The 21,641-nt window shown below is 40.5% G+C and overlaps 1 protein-coding gene across 2 annotated transcripts; it reads right to left on the bottom strand.

Annotated features, from left to right (window-relative positions):
- Nucleotides 1-827: 827 nt before the first annotated feature.
- WDR4 (WD repeat domain 4) lies at nt 828-20,593 on the bottom strand. 2 transcript variants are annotated; one of them, XM_054975045.1, is made up of 12 exons: nt 20,371-20,593; nt 19,041-19,103; nt 18,160-18,306; nt 17,608-17,654; nt 16,123-16,181; nt 14,613-14,725; nt 10,949-11,009; nt 9,701-9,799; nt 7,939-8,003; nt 6,150-6,333; nt 4,965-5,034; nt 828-2,640 (listed from the first exon to the last, which is right to left on the bottom strand). In XM_054975045.1, exons 1-12 carry the CDS (start codon nt 20,487-20,489, stop codon nt 2,462-2,464), a joined length of 1,206 nt encoding a protein of 401 aa, XP_054831020.1. In that variant the 5' UTR covers nt 20,490-20,593; the 3' UTR covers nt 828-2,461. The 2 variants fall into 2 exon arrangements, with proteins under 2 accessions (XP_054831020.1, XP_054831019.1); XM_054975044.1 differs by lacking the exon at nt 17,608-17,654 and having other exon boundaries at nt 16,123-16,279.
- Between the last annotated feature and the right edge of the window lie 1,048 nt (nt 20,594-21,641).

Raw genomic sequence — 21,641 nt, 5'->3', positions numbered from 1 at the left:
CTGTCCAAAGGGAAACCAAATCCTCAGATCAAAGCACCTAATTTAGAATCTGGTCCCCTTTTGCAAATTTGTACCTGTAGCTCACTGTTATTTTAATAAAATGTTTGGAGTTTTTAAAGCTGAATTTTATATGCCCATCAAGTACATTTGTAAGTTGGTTGCTGCTTTCTGTTCTCTTATGGATACACAGAGCACTGGAGTAACAATGGGGGGGGGGGGACAAAGTACAATGTACAATACACACCCTTTATTTTTTCCCAGACAAGCCTCCACCTGTTTGCCACACATGACAGGAGCACCTAACTATAAAGTATTAGCCCTGATACAAATGGCAACCAATGAGGGAGGGGGGGGGGGAGAGACTTCTCTATACTGTAGTCACAGACTAATTATTTAAATGACTTTTCAATTGTAATTTGAAGCCTCAACTCACTGAAGTGCACTATCTACTATTATGACAATGTAATTGAAGCAACTCGTGCTGAGGAAAAGGAGAATTACTTTGCCTGTTCTGAATATCAACATAGTCAAAATGAAAAATAACTATCATGTAAAGTGAATATTCTATTGCAGAGCAGAAAATAAGTTCTGTCTGCATCAAGGATGCCTATGGAAATTTCCGCTACATAATTACAAATACAAATATAATGGAATTGGGGCAGTGCAAAACATTGTTATATTGTCATGTAGTATAGTTATCCTTTAGTTATGACTGGGCCACAGCAGATCAAAGCAGGATGTGGTCCACAGTGGAGCCAGCAACAAGGCAGTTGGCAGTTATCATCCACAGCCCTTTAAAATGAAAATACTTATAATCTTATGGTAGGCATGGTTCATCTATTTATTTCATTTATTTATTTACTTCACTTATACTCCAACTTTCTGTCTACAGACAGCCCCCCAACCTTAAACAATTTCTCACTTACAATCATGAATCGGCTAGCAGAGTCACCAGCACAGGTACCAGGCCCTGCAACAGACCCAGATGCCAGCTCTGCCCCTATATCTACCCAGGGAATACAATTACAGGACCCAATGGCATCAACTACACTGTCTCTGGCTCTTACAGCTGCTCATCCTCCAATCTGATATATGCCCTCATGTGCCAACAATGTCCTTCTGCTCTGTACATTGGACAAACCAGCCAACCTCTACGCAAAAGAATAAATGGACACAAATCTGACATTAGAAATGGCAACGTCCAGAAACCAGTGGGGGAACACTTCAATCTACCAGGACATTCCATCAAAGACTTAAAGGTCACTGTAGTTCAAGAGAAACCTTTCAAAAACAAAATCCAACGGAAGCTGCTGAATTGGAATTCGTATGTAAATTTGACTCTGTCAAGCTGGGACTGAATAGGGACTATGAATGGTTATCTCATTATCACAGGTAGCGGATTTCCTTTACATAGGCAGGGTCGGGGAGAGTCCAGTGGCACCTGGCGTGGGCTTTCGGGGACCACAGTTCTCTTTGTCAGATGCATCTGGCAGGGAGGGCTGTGGTTCTCGAGGGCTTGTGCCGCAGTGGAATTGGTTGGTCTTGGAGGTGCTGCTGGACTCTTTTTGATTTTGCTACTACAGACTAACACGGCAAACTCCTTTGAACCTTTACAGAAGCAAACTGATCCCCACATCAAAAGGAGCTGTTTGCATCTCCATATCAAAGGAGTTGTTTGCATCTCCCCTCTCCTCCCCCCCTCCCCTCCCCTATATTTGGCCAGTTTCCTTCTGCCCTCCATGCATCTGACGAAGAGAACTGTGATTCTCGAAAGCTTATGCTACAATAAAATTGGTTAGTCTTAAAGGTGCTACTGGACTCTTTTTGATTTCGCTACTACAGACTAACATGGCTAACTCCTCTGGATCTATACTCCATTATGGTATTAATCATAAATCAGAGTGATTTCTTTAAGAAAAGATTGCCCTGTTGACGCTCCATTATGGTCCAATAGATCATGATAATCATTGGGTGCTCTAAGTAAATCACTCTGTAGTTTGAAGATCTGACTTTTCCATCCTTTCAACGCATTGCAGGACCATAAGGATCTCATAGAACCACTTTCTCCTGGCCCCCACCCACCACGTTTTCAGATTCATTCTCTAACATATATTATGACTTTGGGGCACATTTAAGAAAGCAGATGTAATAGGGTATCTCAGCAGGTTCTGGAAGAGGAAATTTCCTCTCCTTTCTGTGCCTTGATGTCATCACTCAATAACATCTAAGTTGGCACTCAAGGCTTTTAACCACAAACCATGTATACAGTACATAATTATTTTCAATAAGATGCATAATTATGATAATCAGGCAAATTCTGTTAATATTTATATTTCTTCAGATGGTAAGCTGTGATAGGCACCAAATCAACTTGTTATTTACTGAGTCTCAGGAAACAATTCAAATTCTCAGATTAGCTTCTTGATGCTTTTGCAAGCCATAACCTAATTTCCACTGAGCATCACAAGGATGGCGCTTCCGTTTTGACCTTCTTTGTCTGTCCATTTGATTCATGCTGCAGTTCCTTTCTTTTATTTTTCTGCTGCTGTAGTCTTTCTTCTTTCTTTTGCAGGTACACAGCCATATTATCAAAAGAAGCCTTGTAGAGATTCTGATAGCAACTTCCTTTGCCAACAGAGTCTATAAAACAGAAAACAGAAATGGGAAATAAGGAAAGCTTATGCTGCAGTTCCAAGCAGGTAATTTTTGTTTATAAAATCAGGACAGAATTTTTTTTAGCGTTGACACAAAAAAGAACAGTTTTTAAATCCTTCTAGTCTGCGGTCTTACAGCCTACTGTTTGAAAAGTCAGTGTGAACACTAGAGTGATACTGGAGGCTTTGGGAAAGAGGAAGCAGACAATAAACAGGAATCTCAGAATTGCCTTGTTAGACTAGAATGCAATTAGCCATTTGCTTGCTTGCAGTGACAATTGCCCTTAACTATGCAAGTGATAGCCAATCCTCCTACATGCTCCAGTACACTCTCTAGTTCCTAAAGAATATTGTTATGCTATTGTCATTAGTGCTCCAAAGTACCACCTACGCAGGGGTGGATAAAGAACATGGCAGTAACTGAAGGGGAGGATGATAGATGGCCAGCATAAAACTGATGAGCATGTAATCAAAAGGAAAACAGGCCAGCTTCAAAGGATCTTCACACAAGAACCTTAAAAATGAAGATTTTGGAACAATACCTCTATCCATTTTTCTTAAGGAAATAATCTGTTAGCGTGACTTGAACCCAGATATCCCAGACCCTAGTCCAAAAACCCTCATCACCCCACCATATGGGTTCTGCCTAATGTTTGTTTTTGTAATTTTCTTAAGTTACATTTCGAAAACATCACTAATGATGTAACTGTCATTACAACAAAATGTATGAACCATGAAGTCAGATAACTGAGAGGTACCCTTCATAAGATTCAAACTTAACTGGCAAGATTAATTTTGTTTTCAAAATGTCAGTATTTGGCCAGATCCACTTAGCCAGACCCACAGGTCAAAAATGGAAAAAGAGAAACTGATATGCCTCAGCAGATAATCTACGCATCTATTAGAATTTCTGCTTAACTGGACTACATTAAGCTATGCTGGATCTGCTGCAAACAAATGTTTAAATATTCCAGTTTTAATGTGACATGTTATAATAAAAAAGTGTTGAGATTCTCCAATGAAGAACTGTAAGAAGGGGGGAAGGGGGGTAGACGGAGGAGCTATTAAAATGTTGACAATAAAAAGATGGAGATAACCACCTTTTTTCCACTGGGGTAAAGACACTAATTAGCATCTGGAACAGGACTCATCAACCAAGCCCCTTCATGTTAATTAGCTGCAATAATCACTGTAATCTTAATAGCACCTCTCTCCCCAGCTGCTGGTACACTTTCAATCACAGCAATACATTATCATTTCCTATCAAGAAAAAACTATTCTCAGCAGTATCTTGTGTTCTAACTGTTCTTTTCTGGACTGCATGAATTGACTGGATTTTGTTCCACCTGATTCCAAAGGTTAAAGGTGACAATTAACAACGACAACAAAAACCCACAAAAAGGCAAATGGGGAAGACACAGCAACATTCTCTACTTAGCAGTCCTTGTATTTCCCATCGTGAAGGAACCCTTCTCTCAGCAATTCATCTGCTGCAACACCCCAGCAGTCACAGAGAATTCTAGAATACATTTTAAAGGCACACACTCTAGCCAGACCAGTTAGGCCTCACAGCCTCTCTGTATATGAGTAGAGTTAGCATCCAAAAATTTACTCTCCTAGCGCAGCAAACTGAAAAGGTTCACTGCAGTGGGCAAGTTGCATTTCAGGGAAGATTATCATCAATACTGATTTTCTTGCTGAAGAACACAAGCTTCTAAGAATGCCCAGGGGATCCCTGGCATACAGGCTGAAAATCAATAATTCAAAGTATTGATTAAAACCCTCAGCTAAAATCCATTCCACTTCAATTCTCCTTCACCCTGCCATATTCCTCATACCAGTTTGGTGTAGTAGTTAAGAGCAGCAGGACTCTAATCTGGAGAGCTAGGTTTGATTCCCCACTCCTCCGCTTGAAGCCATCTGGGTGACCTTGGGTCAGTCACAGCTCTCTCAGAGCTCTCTCAGCCCCACCCACCTCACAGGGTGTTTTGTTGTGGGGATAATAATAGCATACTTTGTAAACCACTCTGAGTGGGCATTAAGTTGTCCTGAAGGGCGGTATATAAATCGAATGTTATTATGTTATTATACACAGATGGCTAAAAATTAATGAATATTTTCCAAACAGAACAATAGAAAAAGGGATACGTAAAAAACAAACTCCACATTTGGTGACTATGCCTCCAGAAGATCAACTCTCCTAAGCAGAAACAAACCTAAAAGTCAGCTACAAGCAAGAAGCGAGATGAACTTATCCTAGCCTGAAGCTCTGTTTAAATAGTGATTTTTCAACTTTTGAACTCAACTTACCTTCAAACACTGTCCAGTTGTCACGCAGGTATTTTGACATTTTTATCAATTCTTTTTCTTCAGTTACAGGCTGAAAGAGAGAGGGGGGAAAGAAATCTCTTGAAATCCACCCAGGGGATTTTCGTGCAAAAGGAAACAAACATTAGGCAAATGGAAACAAACATTAGGTTTTCCTTAAACCATTTGAGGTGTCATGCCTTTTTATAAAGGGGAAAGGCACAAAGAAGAACAGACATTCCACTCATACTTTCAAATAAAAGGTGTCACTATTTATCTTTATCACTAAAGCTTAGTACTGGGCTTTGGATTACATATGCACACTCATAAGAAAGAGGATGGGGAATCACTCAACTAAAAGAAAACCCAGGGACACACACCCAGACACCCAGAAAACACACGCATGACCACAAAGAGGAGAGGGGAAATAACAGACAAACTAGCAGTCCAAAGGGGAATATCATTCTCTCTCACACATACACACATAGAAGCATGGGAGGATGAAACACACCTATACCCAGAAGCAGCTCAAACAGAAAGGAATAAAGTGCAGCATTTTCCCAGTCAAGGAATTTTTGTTCCCTTCTCTTTCCTCTATCCACTCACCCAGGCACAGAATGGGGAAGTCAACCACTCCTCCTCAAAACGGGGCCAGCAGGTAGGGCCAGTCTTGACTGAATACTGGCAAGAGAACTTCCCTTAAGCTCAAAATGGTGTGTAACTTCTTTCACTACGTCTGGACTTTAGAATACGGTAAGAATTATTAAATGCCTTTCTTGTCTAACGTAGTCACATAGGCCAATCATTAAGCATATCAAACAGAGATATACTGTCTGCAGGAAAACAACACTGCCCAGGTGTTAAGCTACCAGACTCCTGTCAAATAGCTAAACACTATGTAGAAAAGTAGTTTACATCACATTCTACTCTGTTCTACACAATGCATGTCAGTCAGGGAATAAAAACGAGACCATGTCAGCAGTCTGAGCCTCACTGCAAAACTAAATTCGATCCTAGCTGGTCTGCAGATGCACCAAGTTTTCTTGACCAAGGTATTGGGTCTTGGCCTGATTAACAGAGAACGATACTGATCTACCCTCTCTTAGCAAGGCTTCAGGCCTAGCAAAATACACAATGCATCGCTGAAGTTTTAACATGGAATCAATTGCAACTAAAAAGCTCTCTCACCTGCCACTGCTCATCCACAGGCTGGTACAATAGAAGTGGTGTTTGCTTGTCCTCTTGCAGAATCCAGAGCCCACCAGTCTCCTCAAATGTAATGTCCCAGCCTTGGTGACTCAAGGAGATATGCTGTTTGCAAAGGAGTTTCTGAGCATCAGTATCAAGCTGGAAGATGGATACTGTGGGGATACTTTTCAAAAACAACCACCATCACTACTAAACATAACAAGTAAAACCATTAGAAACCTTAGTGTCAAATGCAGCAGTTTTGTTTACAAGGACAAGTCATTCAGAACATATTATTACAGTTCTGAAATGTGTACTGGCTTCCAGCGGAAGGTATTAATTTAAGCATTAATTTTCTCATATGGAACATACATGAGTATTAGGTCATTTTATGAGACCCTAATCCAGCTGGTCTCGCTAGAGGTCCAATGGGAGGTAACATGGGACAACAACAGAGTCACGGAATGCCTTCCCTAAGTGGGTCCTACAGCACTTGAATTTAGGAGTCAGGTAAAGGCTACTTGGTTTTGGAGGGTTTGAAAAACAGATTTAAAATACTATTAACTGATCTTAATTGGTCTCATTAAAGTCATTATGGATTGGGTCCAGTCTAAATTTTCCAATGATAGAATGGCATTTTTTTTGTGCCTCTCCCCTCCTATTAGAGTTCAGAGATCACCATGAAATGCTGTTACTGGGAACTGGAGGACCCAGAAGAATGACTTGAGGGAGGTCTGCAGCAGTAAGCAGGGAATCAGTGGAAACTGTCCATCTAGTCTGTATCCAAACTAATGATTTTCATACTGTTTCTAAGCAGCTCTGTGGACTTGCTAGGTCAAAAAATAGCAGGGTAGAAATATTTTAAATACAAAATTTCACAGTACTTGGAATCTCTCCAGTGGGGTGGTACATACAACATAGCCACTTTTGCAGAAGCTCCTGTAAGTCACTCCCTATGGTCCATGTCTCCATGACATAAACCATTTGGGTGTGCAAGTTAATGACACAGACAAGGTAATTTCAGTATGCTGCTACAGGGCAACTCTCATGGGATTGCATCATATACAACTATAGATATGTTCAACTCTTCTGTAGCAAGTTGAATGTTCAACTCACTACCAGCAAAACAGAGAAGCTGTGAGGAAATTCTAAACACTGAGTTGTTCCATCTGTCACTCTGGGGTGGGGGGTGGGGCAGCCAGCTCACTGGAGGCAGAACATCATACAGGTTTCCAAACAGCCATTGATGTTGAAAAGCAACTAGCTTGTATGCATGAAAAATGAATGCTCTGCCAGGTCCAAAAGAAGCAATCCCACAATGACATTAGAACTCAGAATATCCAAGCTTGCACTGAAACAAAAGTAAGTTTCTAGTCAATGAAGTTGCAGAAATTAGCTTGAATATCACAAGAAATCATGGCAAACAAGATGTCTTCCTTATAGCACAGCTTCTCTCAAGCATGAACAGGAGAAAAGGCTTGTGTGCTGATTTCCCCTACCTGCCACAGACACATTGCCAGAAGAGGCAAGATAACAATGGAAGCATTAACTATAATCAATCATAAGTCTTTATTATACTGTATTAATTCAGAGGGGCTTCATATTATTCACACAAAATATCATTACCAAGCACAAAGAGAAGAGCACATTTTAAAAAAGGTCGTGACAGCACATTTTTCAAAATAACTTTATGTGGAGAAAAAATTGGCATAACCCACAACGAAACTATGTAGCTGTCTGCTGCCTCCATAGTAATTTTAGATAATCATTTCCAATTTTTTTCTCTTACCAGTCATATAAAATGGCAATGTAATTTCCTTCACAACAATAGGCTGTTCTTGAGACTGCATATTTCTGAGAAGAGGGGGGAAAGGATGTGATTAGAATCTTCAAGTACTTGTGGGGCGGAGACATGAAAGGAGAGGAGCAAAATGGAAGATATTCAAGACCTACACATTATTCTGAACCAAGTCTCAGTGTATTTCCTACATCAAGAAAAACTGTTTGCCCCCCACAACAGTCATGATGACAACTTTCTGTACACTTGTTTTTGAATCAAGGGCAGGCAGTAAAAATGGAGGAGAATGTTCACAATATCCATTAAAACAGCTGGCTCCCCCAATCAGTATAACAAATTCAGGCTGGCAGGTAAGAGATAGGAAGAGAAAAAATACACAGGCCAAGCTGTTTGACGGGGAGTTTTCACAGCAGCAGTCCCTAGTCTCTGAGTCACAATTCCCTTAGTTAAGTAGGATGGCTAACAGGATAAGTACAAAGGTGGATTCAGAGGTTACATGGAAAAAGTAGTCTTGCAACACCTTAAGACTACCAAAAATTTATTCCATTTTATTATCATTTTTATCTTGTTATCTGATGAGATTTCTTTCAGCATATCCTCACTGGGGGCAATCCAACAGCAATTCAAGTAAAAATACTACGATGCAATATATTGCAAGATAACATTTTAAAAGAAAGATTTTGAAGAATAACTTAAAAATTGGCAGAAACCTTGTTTTTAAAGATATTTTTCTTTAGGCCAATAGCATTTTTCAAAAAATACAGAAAGTTTCAGGTTAGAGATCTCCATTTCATTTTGGTTGTTCACAGCCAGCTTAAAGCTTCCCTTTACTTTTAGCCACAACTTTAGAGAATGATAGAAAGGCTTTCATAAATTACCGGAATCACAGCTCTTCTATCTTGAAATTGTCCTTAAACTCCTATTTGGGCTTTTTTCCACTCGGAGACCATTCTCTGTGTAGCTCTCACTGCTGCTAATGCAGAGGCATTTGGAGGGGCAACGGAGCATCCACACAGAAGTTTTCCCTGCCCTTTCCTTGCTTCACACAGCTGTAGCTGAAATTTCCGGTATTTTTAAAAAAATGATAATAGGTATATCATGAAAGCATTCTAACAGTCTACTGCAGTCAATGTACCAATTCTCAGTTTTCATTAAAAATAGTTTCTAGGCCTTTCAGTTATAAGGAGAAATGTACACCCTGTACTTTCCCTCTTACAATACTATCACGAAAGAAGCTAGAGACTCACTTTAAAGACAGAGAACTAGAATTAATGCATAGTTATAACATTATGCAATATAGCTATTACCCATTTTTTTAAAAAAAGCTCTAAAAAGCTCTCTGGGAAATGGTAGGAATGGAAGCCACTGAGGTGAGGAAATGGTGCTGATGTGGGAGGGACCTGATTAAAAGGCCAAGTTCCCATCTATATTTGGATCTGCCAGCACCTTAAAGACCAACTCAATTTCCAGGGTATGAAGAGTCAGTGTCTGAGCTCGCATATGATATCCAATTTGCTTTGTCTATATTTCCAAAAAATATACTATCAAGTTGGTTTTTGAAAAGAATGCAGCGAAGTGAGGAATAACAGGGTGAACAGAGGAGGCTGTCATGTGGGGACTCCTGAAAACTGTGCAGCAGGAAGGAAGCCAAGGTGGGACAAAATATGTACGTGGAAACAGCTCTGTTTCCACCCAAACAGCAGCAGCCAATATGAAAGCAGAGAGAAAGAAACAAAACGTACGTTTATATTACCTTCTCATTTTTAGTAGCCTCACATGTATTCAAACTATTCAAGTGGCAACAATGGACTTCTTTTCCGCTTTTATACTCCCAGAGCCTCAGAGTACAGTCCTGTGGAAGTTTAAAGCAAACAGACTGATAATTAACACTTCTGGTATGGAGATCCTCAGTCAAACTTTCACTCTCACCTCCATGCTCACCTGCAAGATTCACAGTAAGGTTTGAAACCGAGCTCTTTTCAACATTAAATTGCAAAATAAGCAGTGTGTCTTAAGAATGCCAGTTGTGTACACAGCATACACTGGCTGTTGACATAACACAATGGCTAAGAGACTGAGCCATGATCTAGGAAGACCCTTCTTCATATCTCATATCTGCCACAGGATTTAGGCAAGCCACTCACAATGCCATCTTAAGCAGCATTATACCCTTCTAAGTCCACTGACTTAAATGCGCTTAGCAGGTTCCAATTCTGTTTAGGGGGCCCTGTTATGCTTGCAATAGGGAGGAGAGAGAATTACATCAACTGCCCCAAGCTTCCTGCAAAAAGAGCAGGATAAAAATGTAGAAGACAGAATAGGAGGACAATAATACTGGGCTACCTAACATGGCTGTTTTAAGGATGAAAACAAGATCGTGAGATGAATTTCCACTTGCACTAAGAAATGCAAGAAAAAGGCCACAGTAGCTGCTTGTACTAAATTAAAAGTTTTTGTACCCCACTTGTGCTTTTGCTTGTACAAAACCTTGTACAAGCAATCTTGGAGTTTCAGGCAGGGTGGCCTTAGCCATGAGGCACCTAAGGCAGCTGTCCTGGGCCCCCCAACCCCACAATGGAAGGGAAAAGAACAGCAGCAGGCATGCTGCTGCTCTGCTTATGCCCCCTGTCTGGGCTTGGACAGCAGCCTGATGGCTAGTTGCCTCACAGGCCTACCTTGCACAGGGTAAAGGCCACCCCTTGCTTAAGCCTGGGGTGGCCCCAACAGAGGAGCAGTAATTCTGGGTCCCCATACTGGACTTCTGCCCAGGGCCCAAGCATCACTAAGACATCCTCAGTTTCAGAAGTAAATGAGGCAACTTCTTCATTTTCCAAATAGTTCCCCAAGTTACAATATGGGAGAGGGGGGAAATTGTTGCATAAGGTCTTTCATATATATTGTACATATGTGCAAACCTGAGCAGCTGCAGCATTTTACCTGCTGCAGAAAAAGTGTTCTCAAAACAGTTTACTAAAACAGATTTTAAAAAGCTCATACATACCCCAGAAGCTGATAAGAGAAGATCTGGATAGTTTGGTATTACAAATATTTGACTGACAAACCTAAAGACAAAAAAGTCCACCATTTGTTTAAAAGGCATACATAAATAGCAACATGGGAAGTTACACATTGCTATAGCAACACAGAAGTTTCTACACTGGATTAGATTAATATTTTATCTGGCATGTCAGGAAATATTACCCAGAAACTTCTTACTATGCTAACAAGTGTTCTGCTAGTCTCTGACTTAACTGAATGGCACAAAAATGTCTATTAACATGGGTTATAAATTAATGGAGGTGGAATGAATTACCTTGGTTTCTGTGAAACTTTCTTTCTATAGATCAGAATTTTTAAAAGTTCAGCCATGTAATTTAGCATTCACATGGACACTTGCAGTGGATTAAAACTGCCTCTCCTAAGAGCTGTCTCCATTGCCACCATAAGGCCATCAAAAAGACAACAGAACTATATGTACACTCTCCACTGTGCAACCCTGGGTTACCCAGAGCAGTGTTACAAAACCTACACATGTGGCCCATTCTCACCTCTAGCCTATGAGCCTGACACAACCTGAGGGGTTGCAGAGCTATGGGGAAACAATCCTGATTCTACGGAACAGAGGCTTCAACTGCAACACAAAGAAGCCAAACACAAATACAGCGAAGGACTACCTTCTTCCATATAGTCCGGCCCACTAGTTAAGATCTATCTCATAAGCCCTGTTCTTAGTGCCCCCACCCTTCAGTGGTGAGGAAGATGGCAACCAAAGACAAGTCATTTTCAGTACGGGCACCTCAGTCATGGCTCATGTGGGGGCACCCCTTCAGGCTCACGTGGCACCTATGCTGCTCTCTTTTCACTCAGGCTTTTAATGAAGGCACACAATTTTAGCGTGCTTTTAATCTGAAACTTATTTCAAGCTGCACACTAGTCTATGTTTTTCTGCTGTGGCTCAATTTGTAATATCATATTTTAATTAATAACTTTCAATGTTTTGTTTTCATTACGTTTCATTTTATAAGCTCCCTTGAGCAGGTTCCCTGGAGACGTGGCAAAAAAAGTTTGCTAAATAAATTAACTAATAAAAACAAATATAGCACAAACATATAAAGCAACTCACATGCAAACAGCAACCCATGAACACTAGGTACCACAACAGGATACCACAATCCCAGCAAATGGCTGAGTGATGGTTGTTGTTTTTTTAAAATAAAGATGATCTTAATATACTGATACAGATATAGAGAGGTGCTATCCTATTAAAAATATAGTACAAATTTCATGCAACTGAATTACCAATGTGAGAAAGATGGAATACATTATTTAAGCAGACTTCCATTTGACTTCTTATCATATTTGAGTGCTGAACCAAACTGTTCAAACAATGAAGACAGCATCATTTCAGCGTGGATTTGTTAATGAATTGGATGCCTGAGTACCAAAGCTAGCAAAAGAAGCATTTCTTTTGAACATCAAAATTACTTCTTAACTATTAATAATCCTGTTTACAAATGAAATAAGCAGGACCAAAACCTGACTCATAAAGAAGTGCCAGCAGGCTTGAATTTAAAGAGTTTTTGTTTTCTATCAAATGTTACCAAGCATCAAATGTTACCAAGCATCAAATTAAGTAAATAAATCAAAGCTGAGCAGGGCACCACCAATATGGATTTTGATCAGCAAAAAGCAAGGAAAACCCAACCACCGTGGGGAAAATGCTTAGCCTCTGGCCCTCCTTGGTAGGCTGTGGGCATTGGGTGGCTGCTTAAATGCCTGTGTGGCATAAAGGCTAAGGCTTAAATTCTCCCTCTGCTATGAAATTCACCGGGCAATCTCAGGCCAGCTACTTTCTATCAGTCTAACCTACCTCACAGGGTCATTGGAAGGATAAAATGGGGTGGGGGGACCACATACACAGCTCTGAACTACTTGGAGAAAAGGCATGATAAAAACAAGATCAGATAACTCTAACACACAATCCCCAACTGGGTCTCTGAAATGATCCAGTCCTGGAAGCACACTGCCACAGGCTTTTTTGAGAGTGTGAACAGCTCAAATAATCTGATCCATTTATTAATCAACTGGATTGGTGGGAAAGTTACAGTGGGTCACCTTGTTTCATACTTTCAACTCCACAGAAATTTCTGAAAAACTTTTGAGACTTGTCTGTTTAGACTTTTTTTAAAAATTTCAAATTCCAAACATACAAACAACAACACTTCAGGGTGACTTAATACCCACTCAGAGCGGTTTACAAAGTATGTTATTATTATCCCCACAACAATCACCTTGTGAGGTGGGTGGGACTGAGAGAGCTCTGGAAGAGCTGTGACTGACCCAAGGTCACCCAGCTGGCTTCAAGCGGAGGAATGGGGAATCAAACCCAGCTCTCCAGATTAGTCCCGCGCTCTTAACCACACAATGATAAAAACTACATGCATAAATTTAAGTGGAACTTACTTAAACCTACTCTTGATATTTCATTTCTATAAATATCTCATTCTATCTTTACATCTGTCTACATATCTAATAACATTTATATCAACTAACAATATTTTTATTATAAATATGTATTATCTAACATTTCCCTTCTATCATTCTTGCTGTGAATTTAATTTTGTTCTTAATTTTCAGCTATATAATTAAAAAAGCTTTCCGTTTATCTTGAAATTCTAAAGTCAGTCTATTATGGGTAAGAGAAGTTAATTTTGCCCATTGTCACAGACTTATTTAAGTTATAATAATAATAACATTCGACTTATATACTGCCCTTCAGGACAACTTAATGTCCACTCAGAGCTGGTTACAAAGTATGTTATTATTATCCCCACAACAAAACACCCTGTGAGGTGGGTGGGGCTGAGAGAGCTCCAGAGAACTGTGACTAGCCCAAGGTCACCCAGCTGGTTTCAACCGGAGGAGTAGGGAATCAAATCCGTCCCTCCAGATTAGAGTCCCGCGCTCTTAACCACTACACCAAACTGGCTCTGTTCTTCCATCCCTTCAAGTAGGTGCATGTCACCACTTTCCATTATGCTGCAAATATTACTCTTGCTGCTGTCACCATATACTTAAATAGTTCACTGTGTATTTGTCCAATTTTACTTGGTAAAAGATTTAGCAAGCATATTTTTGGGATCCATCGGTAACTTGAATTTTAATGTCTTTTGCATTTCTTCATGTATCTCTATCCAGTATTTTCTTGCTCCCTTGCATGTCTGCCACATCTGATAAAATGTTGCATTTGCATTCTGACATTTCCAACACTTCTCATTATAGTCCTTATTTGTTTTTGCTATGTTCAGACTCTTTTTGAAACACCTCAAAGAGAGAGATTCTATAACAGGGGCAGACAACCCCTTTTGGCTCAAGTGGTAGGAGGAAAACAACATCTATCTGTGAAGATGTTGGACAGCCAGCAAACAAAATTGGGGGTGGAGGGACAAGGGTGGAATTTGGGATAACTGCTTGGACCTAAACAAGCCCCAGTGGTTACTCATGCCAGAGGCTACCTGCCCCTGCTCTATAACTTCCTTAGACAGCTTATTACACTCCTGAACTGCTGTTATGGCTGCAAAGTCGTAGGTAGCATTTAACTGAAATATACAAAACAGGACCCTCCCCTTTTGAGGATGTTGGAGACTTTCTACTATGACACTTACTCTCTATGTCCCAGGCAGAAGGATACAATGTTATGTGGTGCTCTTGTTAAACTAACTCGTATCTTCTCATCTCGGTCAGCTGTTAGGATGTACTGATCATCAGGACTCAATGCCTAGTGATTCAAAAAAGGTCATCACATAATCAGTCTAAAAGACTTTTGGACATGCATGCAGACATTCACAGTGATCACACATATACCACTTACAGGACTTCTCTTAACTTTCAAATTATTGCATACAAAGTCTTGCAAATAAGTGAATAGCCTGTATTCCCCCACCACACCTGTGCTATTAATGTATATTACTATAGTTAGCCCCCCAAAAAAGGAACTGCTTCTGATCTATGAAAGTTATCAATGGCTATTTGCCCACCTTAAGACAATCAAACATTAAAATTCTGTTTGAATCTACAATGAATCTACCATAAGAAATTTAGACAAGTTGCCAAGGCTAATAACAGCTTTGGTACATCAACTTTCAAAGGAAACAGCTGAAACTCACACACAGAATTACAGTCAGGGACAGTCCACCACCCAAGCAGCTATCTGAAATGCTAAATCGCTGGAGGGGAGATTTGGGCTTGGATTGCACCCGTTGCTTCCTCCCAGACACACAGCACCTCCTCCTGGATCATGGGAGGCTGCTAGGCAAACACAGGAGTTATCACCAGACTGTTGCCACCAGCCTGCAGAGGTGCTTCCTCAGGAGGCAGTCTTGGTCTCTCCAGAAGTAACGTGGGAAACTGCATCCATCTACCAGTCCTGCTGAAGTAGCAGATAAGTTTGAGCTAGTCCTTGATCCTAAGCTTGTTTATTTTATAACTCATCCCACCAAGAGGCCTTCCTCTTGGGCTGCAAATTGGTTCTTAACAGAGAGACTTTAAGTATCCTTGTAAGCTTATCATACCTTATACGAACAACGGGGCATACTTTCAAATGAGATGCCTATAAGGGTGTCACAGGTAAGACTACCACATATAAAGACTGGCAAGAGGTTCCTGGTACTCAGACTCATGTGAAAAGAGGAACATCAGATACACTTCATTGCTGAGTGATCTGACTTCCAAGGAAGACCCTGAGCAGATGCTTCTTTAGGGCAGCTATCCATGCACAAGCTGGACAATTCTCTCTCCTTGCAATCCCTTTCTACCACAGACTACTTGGATCAGTGCAGAGAACCAACAGCAGGTGGCAGCAAATTCCAGAACCGGGGCTGCACTATATCTATTGTCACCACCATGCTAATTCAGGTGTATCTGTGTATAAGTCAGTTCACACTATTGCTCCACATGATATCATGATCTCTCTTATGCTCCTGGAAGTGGCTCAAATCTTAGAGGCCAAGGAGAGAAAATGCACCCTGTCTGGGGTGGGGGTGAGGGGGAGTATAAACTTCAGACTGTCTAGTACTGAAACACAAAATGCACTGTAAAATGTTTGGCAGAAGATTCTGTTTTCTCTTCAGTGAAGAAGATAAGGATGGTATTAAAACAGAAGTTATGCACACATACCACATCCAGTAGAAGAGACAGATGCCCAAGTTCAATTGTTCCTGCATTCTCTGGTTCATCTATTGAATAAGAATAGACATCTCCAGATTTGTCAGCAACCAGAATCTTATCCTCCGCTGCTGTTATGATCAGAGAAGTGCATCTTCTAGCAACAAGCCTGAACAGAAGAACTGACTCAATTAGGGTTCAAAAAATTCCTCTTCAGAAAATAAGACTTTATAGTTAGGTTACATTTACACTTCAGGATCTAACAGATCACTAGATCTAGGCAGAGAAGGCATTTCTCCCAGTATGCATTAGCTGTGAAACGGTGCAGCAATTGGAGAAAAGAACTATCTGCCCTGAAATTGACAAGTCACAACTACAATAAAACAAACCTTGTGTGATTAAAATGAATTTTTCTTTGCACAGGAGAGAAAAAAACCCTTTGCATCTGAATTATACAATGAATATTTGGAAGTAGGATTGCAGAGTGCTTCTTCAGAAGATTTCCGTAATATATAGCAAACCAAAATTTCAGAAGCAGGTTGTAATACAGCTCCAGGACCTGGAGGGTTTTTTGCTTGTTTTTCTTATTTTTTAAACTTTTAAAAAACCCTTTATTTTAACTCTCTTACAAACTGAGAAAAGAACTGTGAGCTGGGGAAAGATATCCAGCATGGTATAATGTTTAAGATCTGAATCAGGGAGAACTGTGATCCGAGAAAAATTTCATAATTTCAGACCGGGGCCTCAGGGTTGGGGGCAGGGATTACCATGATTACTTATTTCCAGGTAGGATGTTACCATTTTGTGTTTCAAATCCATGTGGTTTTTTTGGATTCCAGAATTTAGGACCATTATTTAAAATGGTAATGTATATGAAGGTCTGAGCAGTTGTTTACTAAGTTAATGGCATCATATTTTTACAGCATACAGCCCTTTCTTTAATGTAAAGCCCCCCACCACACACACACACAAATTTCAAGCAGACTGAACAATGGAGTTTGATTTGACAGGCTCCCCGAAGCACATACCACTCTACACAGATGCACTTCTCTCTGGTGATTCCTAGAATGGTAGTCAAGTGGCAGCCTAGCAGGAGAGCTGGCCATCAACATTAAGAATGAAAAAAAACTTTCTGCGTTCATTTCATTTTCCTATTCTTACAGTGATTGACAATAATTTTATTCCTTCCCTCTGAAAATTCTGCATTTGCTATCCTTCCTTCTTGTGTTCTGTTTTTTGTTTCCTTTCACAAAGGCTTCCTTTGCAGAAAACCCCCATCCTATCTTGAAAATCTGCCATTATTCCCTAAGGAGGATTTTTTTTAAAAGGGGAGCTGCAGTGGCTGTTTTTCAACCAAATGACATCAAAATTGCTGTGGAGGTAGTACTGCTTGTCCACAAGTTTCAAGTGATACCGGCCCATGAACAAGGGGATCCCAACCATCCAAAAAGGGGTCTACCCCCACAAAAGAGAAAGGGAAGGAGAATTGCAGCTCACCTCCAAAGGCTGGGAATGCTCTATGCTTCTCCCTTGAAAGGATCCAACTGGAAGCGGGAAATGCCATTGTCAGGAAATCAGTACAATCAAAGAAAAACACAAGAGCATGCTGCCTTGATAGTAAGCCCCTGCACTCGGAAAAAACCATGGACTGTTTGGGAGAGGAGGGTATTGTAATTCCCAAGCACCTTGAATTTATGTTACCATTCTGGAAAATCATGGTAATGATCCAAAACAGTGATTTCCATGTATATCTTCTGCTCAGGAATTTCATAATACACACACTCCTGGTGACCATTCAAAGCTTCCCAGCCTAACCTATATGGCTATTATGGTAAAAACTGAAAAAACTCCACGTGCAACATTTCTTTGACAGAAGGTGCTATAGATTTAACAAGCCCCAAACTCTTATCACCAGTTCAATGCAAGAGAGGAAAAAAAGAGGAATGGAAAAAATAGATCTTGTTTTATCCTGGGAAACTCCAGATATATATTAAGGAGATGGGAAAAGAAAGGTACAAAATTTTTTCTAGGGTGCCTTCCTTTCCATACCTTATACTCAGGCATTCCCAGGAAGGCTTAGTACGAAAAAGAATCAGGCGTTTGCTGTCATCAGTCAGAGCAACATAGGTTCCAGATGAAGAAAATGCCCAGGCAAGGATAGCATCACTTGATTTACCTGTTGATTTTCCATCCTCTCTAAAAAATAAGCAAAGAAAGCAAAATTGTTTCAAATTGTCAATAGTAGGCATTGCTATATCATAACTTTTGCTAGCAATACAGCATGTTTCTAAAACACAGAGAAAGTTTATTTTCTCAACAGGATCCAAAAAACCATGAAACTTAGTTCCATGAGCCCAAATCAGCCTGGTTTTTCATCAAACAGCCGCTTTCCATCTAAAATGGCAAACTGTTTTTGAAACAAAGGAGAGATTCAAAAGCAGTTTGTAATACATGGGGTGATGTCAAACATTCAAATATAAAAAGCACATGCTGTCAATTAGCATTTACAAATGGATTTGGATTATAAATATTTATGTAAACCTCCCCCACCTATACAACCAGAGAACACAAGGTCTAAAAGAACTCTGCCATCTAGGAACTTACAGGTTCCTGGAATATGCCAACTTATATATTTATAGAATTATATTTTCTGCTATTTTGGAAGGCACTTTCTTCCACTAGCTTGAAATAATTTTTTTAAAAATTAGACTAATCCTTCCACATCTATATGCATAGATTCTACTTTGCACTTTATCCAGCATCCCAGTGGAAGAAAAAAGGGATACATTAGAGCAGTAAGCAGAGATTCTTCTCACCTGCAACCAGCCACTTCTGTATTAAAGGCCTATGCCATACCATTCAGAGTGACTGCATAAACAGAACTGCAGTGCACACATTACTACTTATATAAAGAATTTAAACCATCTTACCTTTTGTTTTCCTGAGGTTTCTTGCCTGCAGTGACACAGTCATACATGAAAAGATAATCTTGGCTGGAAATTAAAGATATTTACAAGAACAATATTTCTCTATGGTAGAAGTATTCCATAGTGCTGTATTATTCAAATACTTTATCTCCATACTTTTAAGCCCCAAACCTACAAAATTAACAAACCTGTTGTCTTGTACATCGTCACAAAGGATACATAACAATGAAGAAAACAGTATGGCAATACATGTGCACAGTTTAGAAGGTAAAAATACTATGCATGTTTTTTTCATGCTTTTGTATTAGAAGACCAGAGCTTTCTGAACCAACTGAAACTATACATTTTAACCCGCTATGGGCATGTCTTGGTTGAGCTCCAAGCTAACTATATGTTACATTTGATTCAGATCGGGCCTCCATATGCCTGGGAATCTTCCCTAGCCTGGGACTCAGTAAGGCAGGGCTGTTCAGGTGAACTTTGGGAGGGCACAAGGATAACATAATGGACAACTTGATCCTATGTGTTGACTAAAGTCGGTGTTTTTTTTTTTTAAAGTTCTCTTCTTTGTGATCTCAATTCTGAAAACACATAGAGATTGCTTTAATGATACAATTCTGTTTCTAACAGTAGCACAGTGCTTTCAAATTACTATAAGTCAGAAGTAATGCAAATGCTTTATATATAATGAATATCATACCTCAGCATCACGAAATTAAACAGAAATCCAAAAGCAGTTGTAGGAACTTAACACCTCTGAACTGTGGGCTATTGTCCCATTAGGATATTGCTCTAGAAAGGTTATTTCAATTAGAACAGAACAGGGCTTCTATATCTTGAAATCCAAGGATAATATATTTTCAAAACACCCAAAAGTGGCACATATATATCCCTCCCAAAGGTGTATATGAAGGCAGAAAATGTGAAAGATTAGTACTCTGCATATGTACCCAAAACGGATATCAGACGCAGGCATCTCTGAGACAGATGGAATAACGGTCTGACTCATCAGGACTTGAGTCCAGTGGCTCCTTAGAGAACCACAAGATTTTGAGGGTGTAAGCTTTCAAAAATCAGAGCTCCCTTCTTCAGACACCTGAAGAACACATGGTATTCTACTACAGACCAACATAGCTACCCACTTAAAACTATGGCCTGACTCAGTATAAGGCAGTTTAATGTCTTCTATTAAAGGAATCACCTTTAATACCTGACCCTCGCCCCGAGCTGTTGTTAGAGCAGGCTGGGATGGCCTTACAAAGGACCGGGGAGCGCCCTTCCTACATACTGCCGCTCAATTGCACCGTCCAAGTCCGAACTCCGACTCCCTCACCTGGGCTCTTTATAACTGGCGGCCAGGAGCTTGGAGCCCCCTCTGGCCACCATCCAGGTCCCACAGAGGCCCAGCCCCGGTCTGGAACTCGCCACCGCTGGAGCCTCAGCAGCCTCCATGCTCAACAGCAGTCCCACGTGTGAACATCGAACTAACGTTACAAGGCGAGGCCGCCGCCAAGCAGAACTCAGAGAGTTCCGCCGCCTAGTGCGTCCTTCACAACTTCCGGCATCCAAGTGAAAGCGCTCCGTCCCTTGCATTGGTAGCCAAAACGACGGTAAGTTCCGTTTCATCCCGGAAGTGTCCCTTTGGCCCTCTGGCAACCGCTTTTTCAGCGCGCTTCTTCCAAGTGGTGGACCTCTTGCTCTGTTGCGATGCGGGTCTGATACTGGGGACGTCGAGGTTGTGTTTATCATCCAGCGAGTGGGTTTCAGCAACAGAAATTGTAATAGGAATGAGGCTTAAGATGGTAGAACAGGAGGCAGTAGACACAAGTAGCTTTACCCACAGTAGAAAACACAGGAGAAGCCCGGGGGCGGGGGGGCGGCGGCTCTCCCCGAATCTTCGTAAACGGAAGCAAAAGGAAGTAACACGGATGTCGATAAGATTTATACTTAGTACTGGAGAAGTAATTATTACAATGACTCTATTTATTGTTTTATGTTAAGTAGGGCTTACTTTCACAAAAATGTACATTAATCGCATATTCACAGTGATTCATGTTTACTCTGAAGCTAGTCTCACTGGTACTTGTTCCCAGATAAATGTTCATAGAATGTATCCTGTGCGCGATTATTAGAGAGGAACCCTACTGAAAGCAACGAGATTTACTTCTGAGAAAACATGTTTAGGCTATATTTATCTAGAAAAATGTGCTAATGGTTACAGCTCGCCCTCTTTTGGAATACCATTAAAATCCACATTTGACACCGTATGGCAAAGACATGAATTCGTTTCTCTTTTAATTTTTCTGTTTCCACACACTTGACCAAGGACAGCACGAAGTGACGCATCACATGCGGACTAGTAACTGCTTTATTATCATAATTTGTATATTAGAGCAGGGGTGCTACATATTTATGAGAAATTTAGCCACCCTTTCATTTCAGCTAGAGAAGGGTTCAGTGTATCTCAATAACTGGAAGATTTCTACAGCTATAGAAGTTGGCCAAACCCCGACCTCAGGACTCTCCCCGTTTTAGTTTCAGTGACCTTTTTCTCAGTAAAGTGTTCTGCAGCCTTTGAGGGCGAAGGAGGCAATAACACCCCAT

This window comes from Eublepharis macularius, chromosome 3, assembly GCF_028583425.1.
Source record: "Eublepharis macularius isolate TG4126 chromosome 3, MPM_Emac_v1.0, whole genome shotgun sequence".
Taxonomy (NCBI): Eukaryota; Metazoa; Chordata; class Lepidosauria; order Squamata; family Eublepharidae; genus Eublepharis; species Eublepharis macularius.
This window is presented reverse-complemented; position numbering and strand designations above follow the sequence as displayed.

What these genes read in the sequence shown, in the direction of transcription:
- WDR4 (XM_054975044.1), bottom strand. Translation starts at nt 20,489, where the DNA reads ATGGAGGCTGCTGAGGCTCCAGCGGTGGCGAGTTCCAGACCGGGGCTG. An exon ending in GCCAGTTATAAAGAGCCCAG is followed by an intron (nt 19,104 to 20,370) that starts GTGAGGGAGTCG and finishes TTTAATTTCCAG; the next exon opens with CCAAGATTATCTTTTCATGT. An exon ending in CTGTGGATGAGCAGTGGCAG is followed by an intron (nt 5,035 to 6,149) that starts GTGAGAGAGCTT and finishes TCTCTCTTTCAG; the next exon opens with CCTGTAACTGAAGAAAAAGA.